Source organism: Idiotropiscis lumnitzeri, chromosome 1, assembly GCF_059441095.1.
Source record: "Idiotropiscis lumnitzeri isolate Australia: NSW breed Sydney's pygmy pipehorse chromosome 1, RoL_Ilum_1.0, whole genome shotgun sequence".
Classification (NCBI taxonomy): domain Eukaryota; kingdom Metazoa; phylum Chordata; class Actinopteri; order Syngnathiformes; family Syngnathidae; genus Idiotropiscis; species Idiotropiscis lumnitzeri.
The window spans coordinates 27488520-27503968 of NC_142391.1; the positions used below are offsets into that span (position 1 = coordinate 27488520).

General features: G+C 41.3%; 1 protein-coding gene across 2 annotated transcripts in view; it reads left to right on the forward strand.

Annotated features, from left to right (window-relative positions):
• The window catches only part of rhobtb2a (Rho related BTB domain containing 2a), a 52424-nt gene extending 37671 nt beyond the window's left edge, over positions 1-14753 (forward strand). Inside the window, exons 1-10 of one of the 2 annotated variants that reach the window (XM_088292648.1) lie at positions 3616-3904; positions 5953-6154; positions 6257-6360; positions 6439-6624; positions 8334-9274; positions 9552-9670; positions 9896-10046; positions 10144-10232; positions 10376-10481; positions 11880-14753. In XM_088292648.1, the coding sequence (XP_088148774.1) occupies positions 3843-3904; positions 5953-6154; positions 6257-6360; positions 6439-6624; positions 8334-9274; positions 9552-9670; positions 9896-10046; positions 10144-10232; positions 10376-10481; positions 11880-12085 (2166 nt within the window). In that variant the 5' untranslated portion in view covers positions 3616-3842 and the 3' untranslated portion in view covers positions 12086-14753. Of the gene's footprint in view, positions 1-3615; positions 3905-5952; positions 6155-6256; positions 6361-6438; positions 6625-8333; positions 9275-9551; positions 9671-9895; positions 10047-10143; positions 10233-10375; positions 10482-11879 lie in introns of those variants that run through there. The other variant, XM_088292656.1, reaches the window with a different exon arrangement.
• The last annotated feature ends 696 nt before the right edge of the window (positions 14754-15449 follow it).

Below are 15449 nucleotides of genomic sequence, written 5' to 3' on the forward strand. Positions count from 1 at the left end.
CAAGTCTGTATTTTATGATATTAAACCGTTTGTGCAGGCTCGTTGCATTATTTGGTATGATTTGCAGTCTGCTTCCATTCAGTAAAGAAAAAATTCAATTTATTCTATTTGTGTAGGATTTTCTTTGACTTTAGCCGGTATGCTATCAGTTAATCAAGTGATGTGTTTTGTGCTTGTTGTTTCTCACCTAAAATTTCAAGGCAATTTTTCAAGCAATTACTTGCTCCATGTGGGTTGAGCACAGGAGCGGTTTGGCAATAACTAAAGTGTCAGCATCACCTGGTGGTGCAGCTTCAACATTGCAGCACTGATTCTGAAATAGGTTACCACAACAACAAAAAAAGATTTTCGATTATACAACTAAAAAGATAAGCTTTTGTTCTTTTGTATCCAATGTAATGTAGTAGTCGTCTTATGTAAGGCAGCACATTCACATAGCATTAAGCATTTTCTTAATATAATGTTGTCAGTAAAAGTGAAGATCATCATTTACTTGCTCTTTTACTGAATTTGTCAACAAAGTGTGCATATATATATATATATATATATATATATATATATATATATATATACTCACAATGGTTTAATTTCATCAAAACCAATTTTAATATCACATTAGACAACCAAGGATATATTAAAAAAATGCACTTTCTAAATGATGATTTCATTTACCAAAGGGGAAAACAATACAATCCTATCTGGTCCTTTGTGAAAAAGTAATATCCCCCGCAACATAACAGTGAGTTCTGCCCCCTTTGGCAGCAATAACTGAAATCAAACATTTACTCTTCACTGATGTTCGCATTGCCACTTAAATAATACATATAAAAATGACATGAGCACAAAAATGCTTCCTCCTTAAAAAAGACTCTGTAGTGATTTATGTTTTTTTGTGATGAGATTTTGACAAATTGGCACGCCCCCCCCCCCCTTTGGCGCTTGTCTTATTTTTCTCTAAAACGGTGACCGATCGCCACCAAAATGCAAATGCACATTACTAACCATGTCCACTTCAACCTGTGAATGTATAAAAGTGTTCTGTGCAATATAAAATATTTGGATTTCTTGACATCGAAGGGGAGGTCATGTGATTACTTCCACAAAATCAAAAATACCGTGCTGATCGATTCTCCACTTACTCAGGTTGAAGCAGACAAGCGCAAGAATGCGCACCCAAACCCAGACTAGTTATATTTCTGACATTTATCTACGCTAATCTTTTTTTAAGTGTGAGGAGGGGGCCATGCATTGATATTTACACCTCCCAATCCCCACGGGTAACCAAAGTACCTTCTTAATTAGCTTTTGGGCACTAAACAGACGGCGTTAGCAATAGCTTTTACCGGCGACTTAGTGCCGGGGATGCCTGGCTGTTGCCTCTCATGCATGTTTGCGTCCACCAGTGACAGTGGTTTGCTGGAGCTCCACAGCTGTGGAAATGGCTTTGTAACCTGTTCCAGACTGATTGATTTCAATCACTTAAAAAAAAATAGTAGTGAATTTCTTTGGATCGTGGAATGCTGCATTTGTTGTTGAGATTTTGCAGCCTACTTCACTTTGTCTAACACGTGGATGAGTGTTGCCTGTGAAATTGTACTCAGCTTTCCCGAAACTGTTTTGAGTCACAGTTGCTTGGTGATTTAACAAGGGGGGGGGATTAGTTTTTCACATAGGGACAGATAGGTTTGTATTCTTTTTCCTTGTTGGTAAATAAAGTCATCATCTAGATACTGCATTTTATATATCCTTGTATTGTTTCAGTGTGATATTAAAATTGGTTTGATGAAATGAAACCATTGTGAGTGATAAATGTGAAAAAAAAAAACACAGAAATCTGGAAGGGGGCAAAATACTTTTTCACAGCATTGCATATCCAGTCAACATTCAAAACAAACGTTTCGGACCATTTCATAAGGCATCCCTCGCCTAGTCGTGTTACATAGAATTTTTTTTTTTACTGGTCCCAAAACAAGTTAGAAAAAAAAAAATAATTTTTCTTTCTTTCTTGCCTTCCTTTCTAAAAAGGCAAACTGTGTTAAAATGCAGATTTTAAAACTACTGTATAAACTTGATGACATGTCAAGTCACATAGTTCAAATCTATGTCAAGTTGAGTCACACAGACAATTTTTATAAACGGGGTCGGAGGGTCTAGGCCTGAATGGTACAGTGATCGCGGCCGTAGGGCGGGGCGGACTGACTGGCAAAAAAGAGTCAAGAACCCAGCTCTGGGAATCACGACCTAAGAACCATGCAGTTGTATTTAACTTGAAAGTTCAACACATTTGCATTTAATCAGTATTTTTGGGGGATTATTTAATGGGTAACAGGGATAGAGTAGTACATAAGTAAAAAAATAAAATCTGGCTTTTCTGGCTCTGGACCTTTGTTGTCTCATATAGAATAATGGCAAAGGCATGCCAATAATTTTCTTACAACTGGAGTGACATCATCTCTATCACTTCTTTGTGATTTTAACTTGTTGTAAATTTCCCCAAGAAAACTTCAATCTGATATTTTAGTCATTTGTCCTATGAAGTCATGCTGCCAATTTAGTAGCAATGGCTAATCTCTTCTTGTTTGCAATACACTGCAAATTTAGTATTGCTAGTGCTGCTATCTTGATAAAGATGGATGTGATGTGTTCTCTGTGACTATCTCACGTCCAAATGTTCATAATCACATGCCATATTTGATTGAAAATCACGCGTGTGCTTTGATCATAGAGCGGGCTGGGTTGGGTGAGATCAGTGAAGGAAGGCTACATTCAAATCTAGGAAGCAGTTTTACAAATGCAAACTCTTCCTTCAATGTTCTGATTATGCATTATGTTAGAGTGGATTATGGCCTATACCAGGGGTGTCAAACTCATTTTTGTGCACGGGCCACATTGTAGTTATGGTTTCCCTCAAAGGGCCATTGACTGTGAACCCATATAAATTTATGATCATCTTACATTATCACATACACATGACAAATTGATGGAAAGCCAGTTCTGAAATCAGAAGCCAGTCTGTAATTGTTTGTTCACGAATTCTTCAATTTATTTTAACAGGGGAGGATTGGTAAAAAAATAAATGGCAAAATCTCATATCTCAATGTTGTTAAAGGTGAAGAAAATGTGCTAGAAACAGGAAGTTGATGCACATGATTTGCACTTCGCAGGCCTCATAAAATGAGGTCGAGGGCAGAGCTGGCCCCCGGGCCTCGAGTTTGACACTTGTGGCTTATGCTGTAGTTTTCAAGTAAAATCCCTGTCTCGTTTTTTTTTTTCAATAAACACTTAGGCCCACTATGCGAATATGATGCTAATAAGTGTTTTGTTTTTGGTTTTTGGGGGGGCTGCGTCTTGGCATAGAAAGTCTGCGAGTAGTGTTTGTTGAGCTTAGTGTTAGTTGGCCAAGAACATTGGGTCGCAAATAGCTGGCATGTGATTGCCAAAGCACCCTGCAGAGAGCGATTAAAGAGCATGTGTTGCTCTTTCTAGGCCACCGTGGATCCATGGAATGAGATTGATGGCACTTTAAAGTGGATCACTGTTTAGCAATAGACCTGTTTCCCTCTCTCTCTCCCCCCCCTCCCCCTCTCCCTACTGCCTATTATTAGCCACGGACGCCCAGTGCGTGGAGGTGGACCCATCCACATGACGGTCACGGCTGCAGCTCTGCGCGGTACCGGCAGGCGTGATCGTGCGAGTGAGTGCTTGAGCTCGGCGTCCTCGCCAGCTGGGATGATTTGGTATTATTCGATGTGATCCAAGTCGACTGTTTTTCAAGCCTCGACCACTTCGCCCACGAAGATGAGGTTAAACAGGGGTTGCCGCCAGGTGCAAAGCCGCATCCGATGGAGTCGTGCTTTGTGTCTCGTCCCTCTCCCAACCCCATGCGGCACTTCCTCGCGTTACGGTAAGCGGGAAGAAGAGGAGGGGAGCTTGCATGTGCCTACTTATTTATTTTTTTACCGCTTAATGTTGTTTTTCCTGATAGTCTTGCGGTGGCAGCACACGGCCAAGAGGGAGTGACGGAGGTTACATAACGCATAATGCAGCGCAGTCTCACGACGAGAGTCTCGCTTGTGTGGAAATGCTAATATGATCGTCATTGACGTGCTTCGTAAACGAGATTCCACACCCCCCACTATATTTTGCATTATCATTCAATCAACATCCGTCCTTACTGCGCAAGTCTCTAGAGCAGAATATTAAAAAAAATCTAGGCGGGATTTTTGTATTGAGTCATAGAGGCCCAGGGCACGTTCACTATAGGAGCTGTTTTATAATGGGATGACACCTTCAGTGAAGTCAAGATTTCAATGAAGGCAGATTTTTTTTTATGAATGGATTTAGCTGCATTGATTCCTATGGAGAAAAATATCAACAATGCGGATTGCACTTCTAAAGAAGAGACTATCTGTCTTTTGAACGTGTTAAAACACAAGAACACTGTTAAGAACAGTTCAGTTGACGAGCAGCGGATTTGATTCAGACAAAAATAGCACCATTGACAGTGGCTGGTCTAAACCGCCCTTCTTTCATCAGAACAAGAACGGTCTCTGTCTGTATTCTGTGCTCGCAAACATGAATTACACTGGCTTTCTGTTGTAGCTCGGCAACAATCTCCATTGAACAATTCCAGGTTGTATGCAATGACGAGCGTCTGATAAAAGCCGTGACACAAGAGGAGAGGCGACAGTTACCTTGGAAACCACTCCTGGCTGGACAGCCACCATTTCCCAGATGCACGAATAATCAGTTTATACCGTATGTTACCTCAGGCGGCACAGTGGATGAGCCGTTAGCACATCCGGCTCACAGTTCTGAAGTTCGGGGGTCGAATTCAGTCTCAGGCCTTCCTGTGTGGCTTCTTCCCACATTCTGAAACATGTTTTTTATATTAATTGAATGCTGAGAAACTAAAATTGTCTGTCAGGGATGAGCTAAGTTTAGCCTAGGTTATTAGTGGAGGTTATAGAGTCTTTGCCGTGTGTGCATGTGTATGCACAGTACATGCATATAACGTGAGCTTTGAACACGTCGTCAACATCTCACAGGTTGAGAGCTGAGTGTGCCGGTATAACAGCCAGTGAACTCCTTAAGGATTTGGGGTAGTGCAGATTTGGGGACATATTTTGTTTTTTCCCCACTCTGTCCCAAACACAAGTGGGAAAATATGTTATGGTCCGTTGAAACCACAAGCTTTGCTCCTGCTTTCATTTTTAACTTGACAACAACAAGCCGAGAGCTACACATTTATTTGGGATAAATTTCAATTTAATTGATCAAATTTGATATTTTACTCAGTTACAAGGCAATGTCTGTAATTGCATTATAGCAGTTATTTTCTTTTCTCCATTTGAAAAGATTTTTTTTTTAAATTCTACACAAAACATAAAAATAAAATAGCGTCTTCACATTTAATACAGGTTTTATGACGGTAACATTTCAAATGTGAAACTAGTTTGCTTTTTTTGTTGTCAAATTAGAACAACTAGGACATCAACCAGCATTTGAGGGTTAACTACACTTCTGTTGGAGTCCTACTTGATACAAAGCTAGAATTGGATCTCAGTAGAATGTTCAGACGTGCCCGATGCTATATGGCAAAAGAGGATGGTTTGGTTTTCTTTAAAAATTCAGATTCTGAATAAACCTTTTAACGAAAGCTAAAGTCGTCTATATGAGATTTTGCAGGTTTGGATTTGCGAAAAACTGGGTGTTAAAATGAAAAAGAGTGCTTTGTAATTTTGCTGGCTTGTCCCTTTAAATGTAAAATTGTGACATCACGTCAAGGACAGCGTACTTGTGAATGGGAAGTCACGAGACCATTCACCGCTCGCTCTGTGTGCAGAGTGTGCAGGAGGAGTCACTTTGTCTACTATCCACATCGATCCGCGTTCAATTAAAGGAGTCCTCATGCGCCGATGCAACATTCTGCTTTCGTCTTTCTTCCGACAGCTCGCATTTGACAGATTCTGATATGGACTATGAGAGGCCTAACGTTGAAACCATCAAGTGTGTGGTGGTCGGAGACAATGCCGTGGGAAAGACCCGCCTTATCTGTGCCCGGGCCTGCAACGCCACACTCACACAATACCAGTTACTGGCTACACATGTGCCCACAGTCTGGGCGATCGACCAGTACAGAGTTTGCCAGGAGGTGAGGATGCTTACTCATAACATCATTTTGACTACACCCTTGTGGTTACTCTCTCTTCATTAGGAAATGTATGACTCAATGACATAGTTCATCTTTTTACAGGTTTTGGAGCGCTCCAGAGACGTCGTAGATGATGTCAGTGTTTCCCTCCGTCTCTGGGATACTTTCGGAGACCACCACAAGGACAGGCGCTTTGCATACGGAAGGTGAGGATGACGTAACTCTGTCGTTTAGCAATTTACACAAGCTGCTGTGTTTTAATTGAAGCATTTTCTTTGATTCAGGTCTGATGTGGTGGTACTCTGCTTCTCCATTGCCAACCCAAACTCTCTGTATCATGTGAAGACCATGTGGTACCCCGAGATTAAACACTTCTGCCCACGTGCGCCCGTCATCCTGGTGGGCTGTCAGCTGGATCTACGCTACGCAGACCTGGAGGCAGTGAACAGGGCAAGGAGGCCCTTGGCGAGGTATGAGGCACCCTTAGAACATTGAAGACTTGGACTAATGATTATGTTGACTGATGGCTATTTAAAGAACACGGTGGCTGAGCAATTATTGATGGCCATTCGTGGATATTAAAGCAACAAAGCACCACCCAAAAGCAATGAAAGCGTTCACTCGGATTCCTCTGACGTTTTACCGCACCTAGCTGAGAGTATCTGTGGTGGAGGTTGGGATTTTGCCAGCTATATACAGGGTGCGTTCTTTCATAAGTTTGTCACTTTGTGACCTTATATCTCAATGACGGTTGAAGATATGAAACCCCACACTTTAATTTCCTTAAAGCTATTGATCATAATTGTTTTTGTGGCAAACATTTGAAAAAAATTTTTTTCTAAATTTTCACAAATGTTCAATATGTGAGCCCTTGGTCACACATCATACATCAAAACTTTATTCAATTTCTTGCCAAACGCCGAAATCTGCATGGAACACATGTCAATGACTCGTTCGTATCAAAATCAAGGAGACAAAATGCCTTCTCTTTTCCAGTGAATGGAATTATCAGTGAATAACAAATGTTTTACGCAAAAAGTAAATCATGGCTTGACAAGAACACTGCCTCAGAAAACTTCAAGTGAAACCAACAATATCTTGCTAACTTTGTGAGTTGCAAAGGTATGATTTTTTTTAAAGTGACATTGACTTATGAAACACTCTGTGTATATATAGTAATACAGTCGAACCTGCCAATACCCGTGGTATAGGGACTCGGCTGGCCAGCGAATTGTGAAAATTGGAGTATAATTGACACTTATTGAAATGCAATGGGATAAAAATGTATGCATTTTAAACGCCCAAAATGCTTTAAAAAAACGCTGATAAACACTGACAAACTTACATTTCCAGAGCTGGGTACGTGACCATTTTTTGCCGGTTCCCCTGCCACCCGGCAGCGATCCATGTACTGTTCCGGCCTCAACCCTCCACCCTTATTCATAAATATTGTTGGCCCCCGACCCCGTTATACCCAAAAAAAAAAAAAAAGAAGAAGATTTCCGTGCATGCCGCCGCCGCGGGAGAGATACTAACGGCAGAGATTTATTTAAACAGCATTAGGCCGTTAATTTACTATTCAAATCCGCTTACCTTATTATGGTCTTATTTGTCTCCTTCTTCTTCTTTCTTCTCCACGAACGTGCTCAATGCAAGTAAGTACACACTGTTGGTGGTATAGGGATTGTGATATTGCGCCCCCCTCTTATAATGGTATGCCGCAGTAGCAGGTGGGAGGTGCGGGTTACGTGATCTCACAAGTAGGTGCATCACACGCACAAGGACCGATTCGTGGGCCGGACTAAAGTCAACCTCCAGCCTATATTAATCGAACCCTTTTTTCAAAATTTGTCACCCCCTGATCTCCGCCCCAAAAATGGGCGTCCGGGCGGGCCGGAAGGTTGGACCGTTCTGCCCCCGGGACGGACTGTCCAGCTCTGGACATTTCCCTGAAAAACAGGGGGGAATTATCACCGACCCTACCAAATTAAAATGTAAATTAAAAATTTAAAATGTAAGAAAACAATTTGTAATAAATAATACGTATATGTATTTATCGAGATTTACCTGTATGTGCAAGTCCTATTTTTTCTTTTGAGTAATGTCAGCAGTTATTTCTGTTTTATCATGGACAGTAGTATGGAACATACCCAATTTGATAAATATTTGTCCTTTTCAGACCCATTAAATCCAATGAGATACTTCCCCCAGAGAGAGGCCGGGAGGTGGCCAAAGAGTTGGGAGTGCCATATTATGAAACCAGTGTTGTTGCTCAGTTTGGAGTCAAGGACGTCTTTGACAACGCCATCCGAGCTGCGCTTATCTCCCGCCGCCACCTGCAGTTTTGGAAGTCTCATCTCCGAAACGTACAGCGGCCACTTCTTCAGGCGCCATTCCTGCCGCCGAAACCCCCTCCGCCTATAATCACTGTGCCACCGCCACCGACGACCACAGAAGAACACCCCGTCGGTCTTCTGGAGGACCCACACTGTGCTGATGTCATCTTGGTGCTGCAGGAGCGCCAGAAGATCTTTGCACACAAGATATACTTATCGACATCTTCCTCAAAGTTCTATGACCTCTTTATTATGGAAATGCAAAACGAGGAGACCGAACGTCCCACTCGAGGTCCCCTCTCGGGCCGAGAGCTGCTGATGCGTGCCGCCAGCTTCGATGTGTGCGAGAGCAGCGACGGAGGAGACAGGGCCAACCTGAGAGCCTGCACCAGTGACGGAACGCTGAAAGACTCGGAGGGAGGCCGTCGTGGCCGCTTGCTTTCCTCGTGGAGCCGCGCGTTCGTCAGCATCCAGGAGGAGCTTGTGGACGACCCCATAACGTACAGCCCCAGGCCCATGACCGTAGTACACATGGACCAGTCCATGCAGTTGGGACCCTTTCGAGCAGTGCTTCGCTACCTGTACACGGGCCAGCTGGACGAGAACGAGAAAGAGCTCATGCACATTGCGCACATCGCTGAGCTGCTGGAGGTGTTCGATCTTCGCATGATGGTGGCAAACATACTCAACAATGAAGCCTTCATGAACCAAGAAATCACCAAAGCCTTCCATGTGCGCCGAACAAACAGAGTCAAAGAGTGCTTGGCTAAAGGAACCTTCTCTGGTAGATACAGACTTCTTCTATTATCTGGCCAAAGCGAGGCAAATTAACACAAAACCACTTTGTTTTTTTTTTCCCCGCCATTATTTGATAAATTGTTCAGCCCTACAGTATAATATTATAATATGTGGCTGGTTATTGTCATCTGGTTGGGCCTGAAACAAATTATGTCATAGAAAACAGTACAGATAAGAAAATTGCCCTGTTGCTGGCATGACTGAATTTTTGTTTGGTGACTTAAGCTCAAATAACAAATGAGTGTGATTTCTTTGTCGCGCAGATGTTGTTTTCAAGTTAGACGATGGAACCATAATGGCCCACAAGCCTCTGCTCATCTCAAGTTGTGACTGGATGGCAGCTATGTTTGGTGGCCCTTTTGTGGAGAGTTGCACAAAAGAGGTAAGATGGAAGAAATCTCCTATGAAACAAGACCATTTGGGGGGAAATTTCACCACTCAACTGTGTGGTCTGTCTACAAAGTGTCAATAAATTAGAGGCTTGCAAATGTGTCGTCAGAGAATTATGTACTCTGGCGTCTGTGGTTCCGTTTTCAGTTTTATGTGAATAGCTTAGTATGTGAGGTTGAAAAAAAACTTCTGAATGTCTTACTCATGGGTCTCCAAGGTGCTGTTTCCCAACACCACTCGCAGCTGTATGAGGGCTGTGCTGGAGTATCTTTACATGGGCCGCTTCTGTTCTCGCACTGACCTGGATGCAATGGAGCTTATTGTTCTTGCCAATCGTCTTTGCCTCCCCCACTTGGTTGCACTTACAGGTGATGCATTAGTAATTATTGCCGCCTTAGTTAATGATTGGCATTTCGAATGACATTGAAATGAAGCTTCAATGACTGGGTTTAACTTTTTGTGCAGAACTCTACACAGTAACAGTGTTGACAGAGGCAGCAATGATGGGGGCTGACATTGATGGAGAGGTTTTGGTGTATCTGGACATGGCCCAGGTACTGTGACACTCCAATCTTCATAAACCAGTGAAAGAAATGTATTGCGGAAGTAGACACACACTGTACTGCATGCTAGTGACAGACAGCTGCCAGTGAATTAAAAAAGCAACCGGTAATTGTTGTGTATTTGTTCTACGTAGTTCCACGGTGCCCAGCAGCTGACTGGCTGGTGCCTTCACCACATCTGCACCAACTACAACAGCGTTTGCCGCAAGTTCCCCAGAGACATGAAGGCCAAGTCTGCAGGTAACTGGTATCTGGGGCAGGATCACATTTTCACTCGATGAAGATGCCTGATAACGATGCTGATCATTTCAATCACACGTGTCCTCGAGGACCGGAGTTGCACACCCGTAACGTATCGTAATAGTGAAATTATATGAGTGTTTACTTGCCAGGAGTGAAATATTACGCAAAAATCACGGTTTGATATTGACTTTGATGCTTACAGTTTTGGTCATACTGGGTACTGTAAGACAGAACAACACAATGCTATCTACTTATGCTTTGTGTTAGCAGCAATGACTTAAAATGAAACAACTACTTGAATCTTTTAATTTTTCAGGACGGTCAGGTTAACAGTTTAAACGGTCAGAATTTTAGTGCTCTGAAACACTAATATCGAGAAAAGCAGAAAGTTGTATCCACTAGTTTCGTTTGTTTGTAAACATGTCGTTTTCATGTCTGCTTGCAAGAGGCAGAGCGGCACCTAATTCAGTTTAATGACTGGCCACGTGGGTAAGGTGTGAGGCGGTCCCTGCATTTTGTTGTTAGAATCTTTGAGGCTAGTTTTGGTCAGAAGCCAAGCATGAATTGTGGCAAGCTTTCACAGCGCACATCAATTAATAGGGAGGGCCAATCGATCCCCGCATGCTCACAGATTTGCAAATTCTTTATATTTTTTTCAACATCTTTTTAATATTTTTATCGACCATTTCACATCATTTTTTAAGCAAATGTATTGAATGCTTATTGTTTATTTATTTTAAGAATTCCTTCTTTCAAAATAAATAAAATGTTCCTCCTCATTGCATTTTTAACGACAAAACGGATTTTCACTATTCGCAGGCCACCCCGGTTCCGATCTCCTGCAAATGTACTGTCACATGAAAGAACTCTGACATTACACACTATGCACGATTGCACACATTCCATTCTTATTTCAATGATTGTTGTTTTTAGATTTCAGTCAAATATCAATGCTATTGATTTTAGAAGGTACTGACCCCAGATGACAAAGGTATCAGACTGGTTGGTACATTCAAGGTCAGCACTGATCCTCACCCAGTGCTAGAACAACAATAGATTTTGTTTGTCTATATGAAAAGAATGTTTATATCAACCCTTGGAGAATATAAGCGGCAATGTATGATTCTGAAGGGCAACTGGTCATCTTGTGATTTCCTTTTTGGGCAATTCACTCTCATCCTGCATTTGATTGGTGACCAGTACAGACGACTGGTATTCGCACCAGCCTTCCTCCATCTCCCCGAATCCATCCATTTCCGATTGCTATTGTCCATATATGGATCGTAGGTGAGCTGGAGTCTATCCATGCCAACTTTGAGGAAGAGGATTGGCCCCCAGCCGATTGTAGGGAATGTCTGAATCCAATCCTGGAGTAATGTCCCCTTTCTAATGCAGACAACCAAGACTACTTTGAGAAGCATCGCTGGCCCCCAGTGTGGTTCCTGAAAGAGGACGACCACTACCAAAGAGCTCGGAAGGAGCGCGACAAGGAGGACTACCTTTACCAGAGGCGCCAGTGTAAACGCAAGTGGCTTTTCTGGAACCTTCCATCATCGCCCAACTCAAACTCTTCTTCGTCTGGTTCATCTGCTGTCATCTAAGCAAGTGGTAAGGCCATTCCCACAATGGTGGGGTGGGGGGGGCTGTGACGATGTGAAGACGTACATCTTATTATCTACTGTAGCCACCCAGGATTTCCTCCTTTTTGTTGCAAATATTCAAGTTTCCAAGATAGGCTTCATTTGTCCTTTTTATTCAAACATTTAAAGAATTTCTAGGTGCCCACAGGAGTCACAATAACCCTTCTCGTAAATGACCCAGAGTTCGAGAGAGAATATATCTAAGAGCTTTTCATCTGTACGATAAGGATCTTCATCTAACCTGAACTGATAACCAAGTGCTGCTTATTAGCTGCAACAACCAGCAAATCAACACAGAACCTGAGTCTCAGAGATATAGCACTTTGCCCTTAAGTGTTTGTACAATCTACCACACAATGAGTACAGTCGGACATCAACAACAGGACCGTCGCTTGTCGACCACGTTAACTAGAATCGTGTCTAAAATGTGACTATTGGCACGTGGGTTACTTTTCTCGAATGTTTGTTTTCACTTTGCAGAGCTAAAAGTGAGTCTGGGAGATGCATATTTAATTTATGTTGTGATCTTGTCTGTGGCCTCACAAGGGCTGTCGTCTACATGAATGCATTCATTGACCCCCAATTATTCGTGTTTTTTTTGTTTTTTTTCAAACGCAAGAAAAAGAGATCCGATCACTTATCACAAAGGATGGGGGTAATAATCAATTATACGATTAATTGATCGTTACTGCCTGGCTAGCTAGCCTTTTCTGGACTCTTCATCACACGCAAGAACTCGCTATTTGAACATTACAAGACAGTAAGTATGGTGTCATCAAAAGTTGCTGCTAATCTAAAAGGAATCCAGTGGGATACAAACAGATCACAAAACCAAGATGTATTGTTCACCTTTGGTCATTTCTCACATCTTGCACTACACTGTATGTTTCAAATTGTCATTTTGTGTGTCGTATGTGATTGTTGGATAGACTGCAGCATTACGTTGGTTTGCAAACATGATGTCGGGCGAACAAGGGAGGATTGTAAATTGTACATTGAATGTTAGATTAATTGCGTTTGTGTGATGTGCAGTTACCTTATATTGTGCACTGCAGGCAGTGAGCAGGACCGCACATTATAACGGATTAATACATTACGGAATATAGACTTGGCTAATCGTTTATGTGCAGCTACTTACTGTTGTGAAAAGAAAAAATCACCCAATGACTCATTTTGCTGGCCACCAGTTACATTACTATGATAGACTGTAGTATAACTGCAAAGTAGACATGTTTCAATTAGACTTACATTACAATGTAGACACGTCTATGAAGGCTATACAATAGAATCAATAAAACACATTTTGGTTTTATCTTCATCATGAAAAATGTTGAGTCCCAACAAGAGCCTAAAATGGAAAAGGGATATGAATCAAACTAGTTTCTAAACCGAATTCCTACTTGTATCGTACTTAATTTAAAAAAAAAAAAAATGGAAATCCCTCTGAATGGAAAAAGGTTCCACCTCTGTTGTACAATGAAAAGCATGTATCTCTTCTCCAAGCAACAAAAAAAATGTGTTTCAAATAAAAGTAAATGAAAATCGCTCATAAAATACATGCACATGCTTTTCATTGAACAGCAACAATACTGCATGTCAAATCCAGTTGCGTCTCTACATTGTTAATGAATAGCTAATCAGCAGAATAATAGGGATTCATCTTTTCTTTCCCAGTGGTGTGTTTCATTCATAAACACGCATTTAATGCCGCGGCATATCGCTTTTAGAGAGACTTCTGCTGATGTTTTGCATCAATGACACCTCACGCCTTAATGTACAGTGTCAGTGTATGGTATTGAATGTAAAGTCGTGTTACTTTGTGGGTATCAATGTTCATATTTCAGAATGTGGATGTTAAGCAATTTATGTGCAGTTTGAGTGCTTTAGTTTGAAGTCTGCATATATTCTTTAATGCTCACAACACAAAGCAAATTTAATCATCTGGCCAAAATGAAGCTAGGTAAGTTAAAAAAATAATCATCAGTTTGCAGCATTAGCCATCTATTGAAAGCAGGGATCTAAAATTAGTTTATTCCATTGAAGCCTGAATTATTCAACAACAATAAAAAATGGTGTGACCATGGGAAATTAGACTGGAAGTCAAAATTGTAAATAACTGCAAGCGATATGATCTATTGCATTATATTTAACAAAGGTTTTCTACTGTGCTTATTGAAATTTCTGACTTTGAGTCAACAAATTTGCACTGCTTTATAGCAAAATGTTCTATTCAAATGACAAGAATCATTAGTTATGTAGACAACATCAGGTAAAATAAAAAATAAAAAGATAATCAAATTCATTCTAGGGCCCTTTTTGTGTTTGGGTGCTAATATTGCCGCTGCAGAGAAGCACAAACCAAAGGGAGGAATATATAAATATGTATATGCTGCACAATCACTATTGCATAGTTTAAGAGGCCTTGTTTGGAATTTCAGAAAAAAAAGAAACCTTAAAAAAAAAACAAAAAAAACCTGAATGTTTTCTCAGTGTTCCAAGCCTAGGTGACGTTTTCCTTAAGTCATCGGGTGGTGTTGGTTCTCAAAAAGCTATTTGTATTGTTTATTGATCTGGAATTCTGTAGCATGTGTTCTTGAAAATATGTAAATAAATTTACTACATAAAGCAACAGAGTGTCTTTTGCAGTTTGTGTTTATGATGCTCCTCTTTTTGTAAACATTTGATGTTTTCCACAAGGCCACACATAACTAAATATTACAAACCCATTCCTCAATAACTCAACATAAGCATTTCTAAATGCTAAAATAGCTTCTATGATGAAATGAAATGAAAATTAATAATAATATTAATTATGATAATAAAAAGATTGTTATATTTTAAGAGTTGTCCCCCCCCCAAGGTGTATGGAGAACTGAAAGAGTCAAAATAAAACAAGTAAATACAGCATTCAATGTTTCATTAAAATTCACGTTTATTAATTGTTTCATTCATTCATTAAATATAGAAATAAATGAATCAGTTAAGTCGGCGGCACGGTGACCGACTGGTTAGCACGATGGCCTCACAGTGAGAGACAGCAGCAGGGGTGGGTCCGATCCCGGCTCCGGTTTTCCTGTGTGGAGTTTGCATGTTCTCCCCGTGCCTGCGTGGGTTTCCTCCGGGTACTCCGGTTTCCTCCCACATTCCAAAAACATGCATGTCAGGCCGATTGAACACTCGAAATTGCCCCTAGGTATGAGTGTGAGCACGGATGGTTGTTCGTCTCTGTGTGCCCTGCAATTGACTGGCAACCAGTTCAGGGTGTCCCCCGCCTACTGCCCGAAGATTGCTGGGATAGGCTCCAGCACCCCCCGCGACCCTAGTG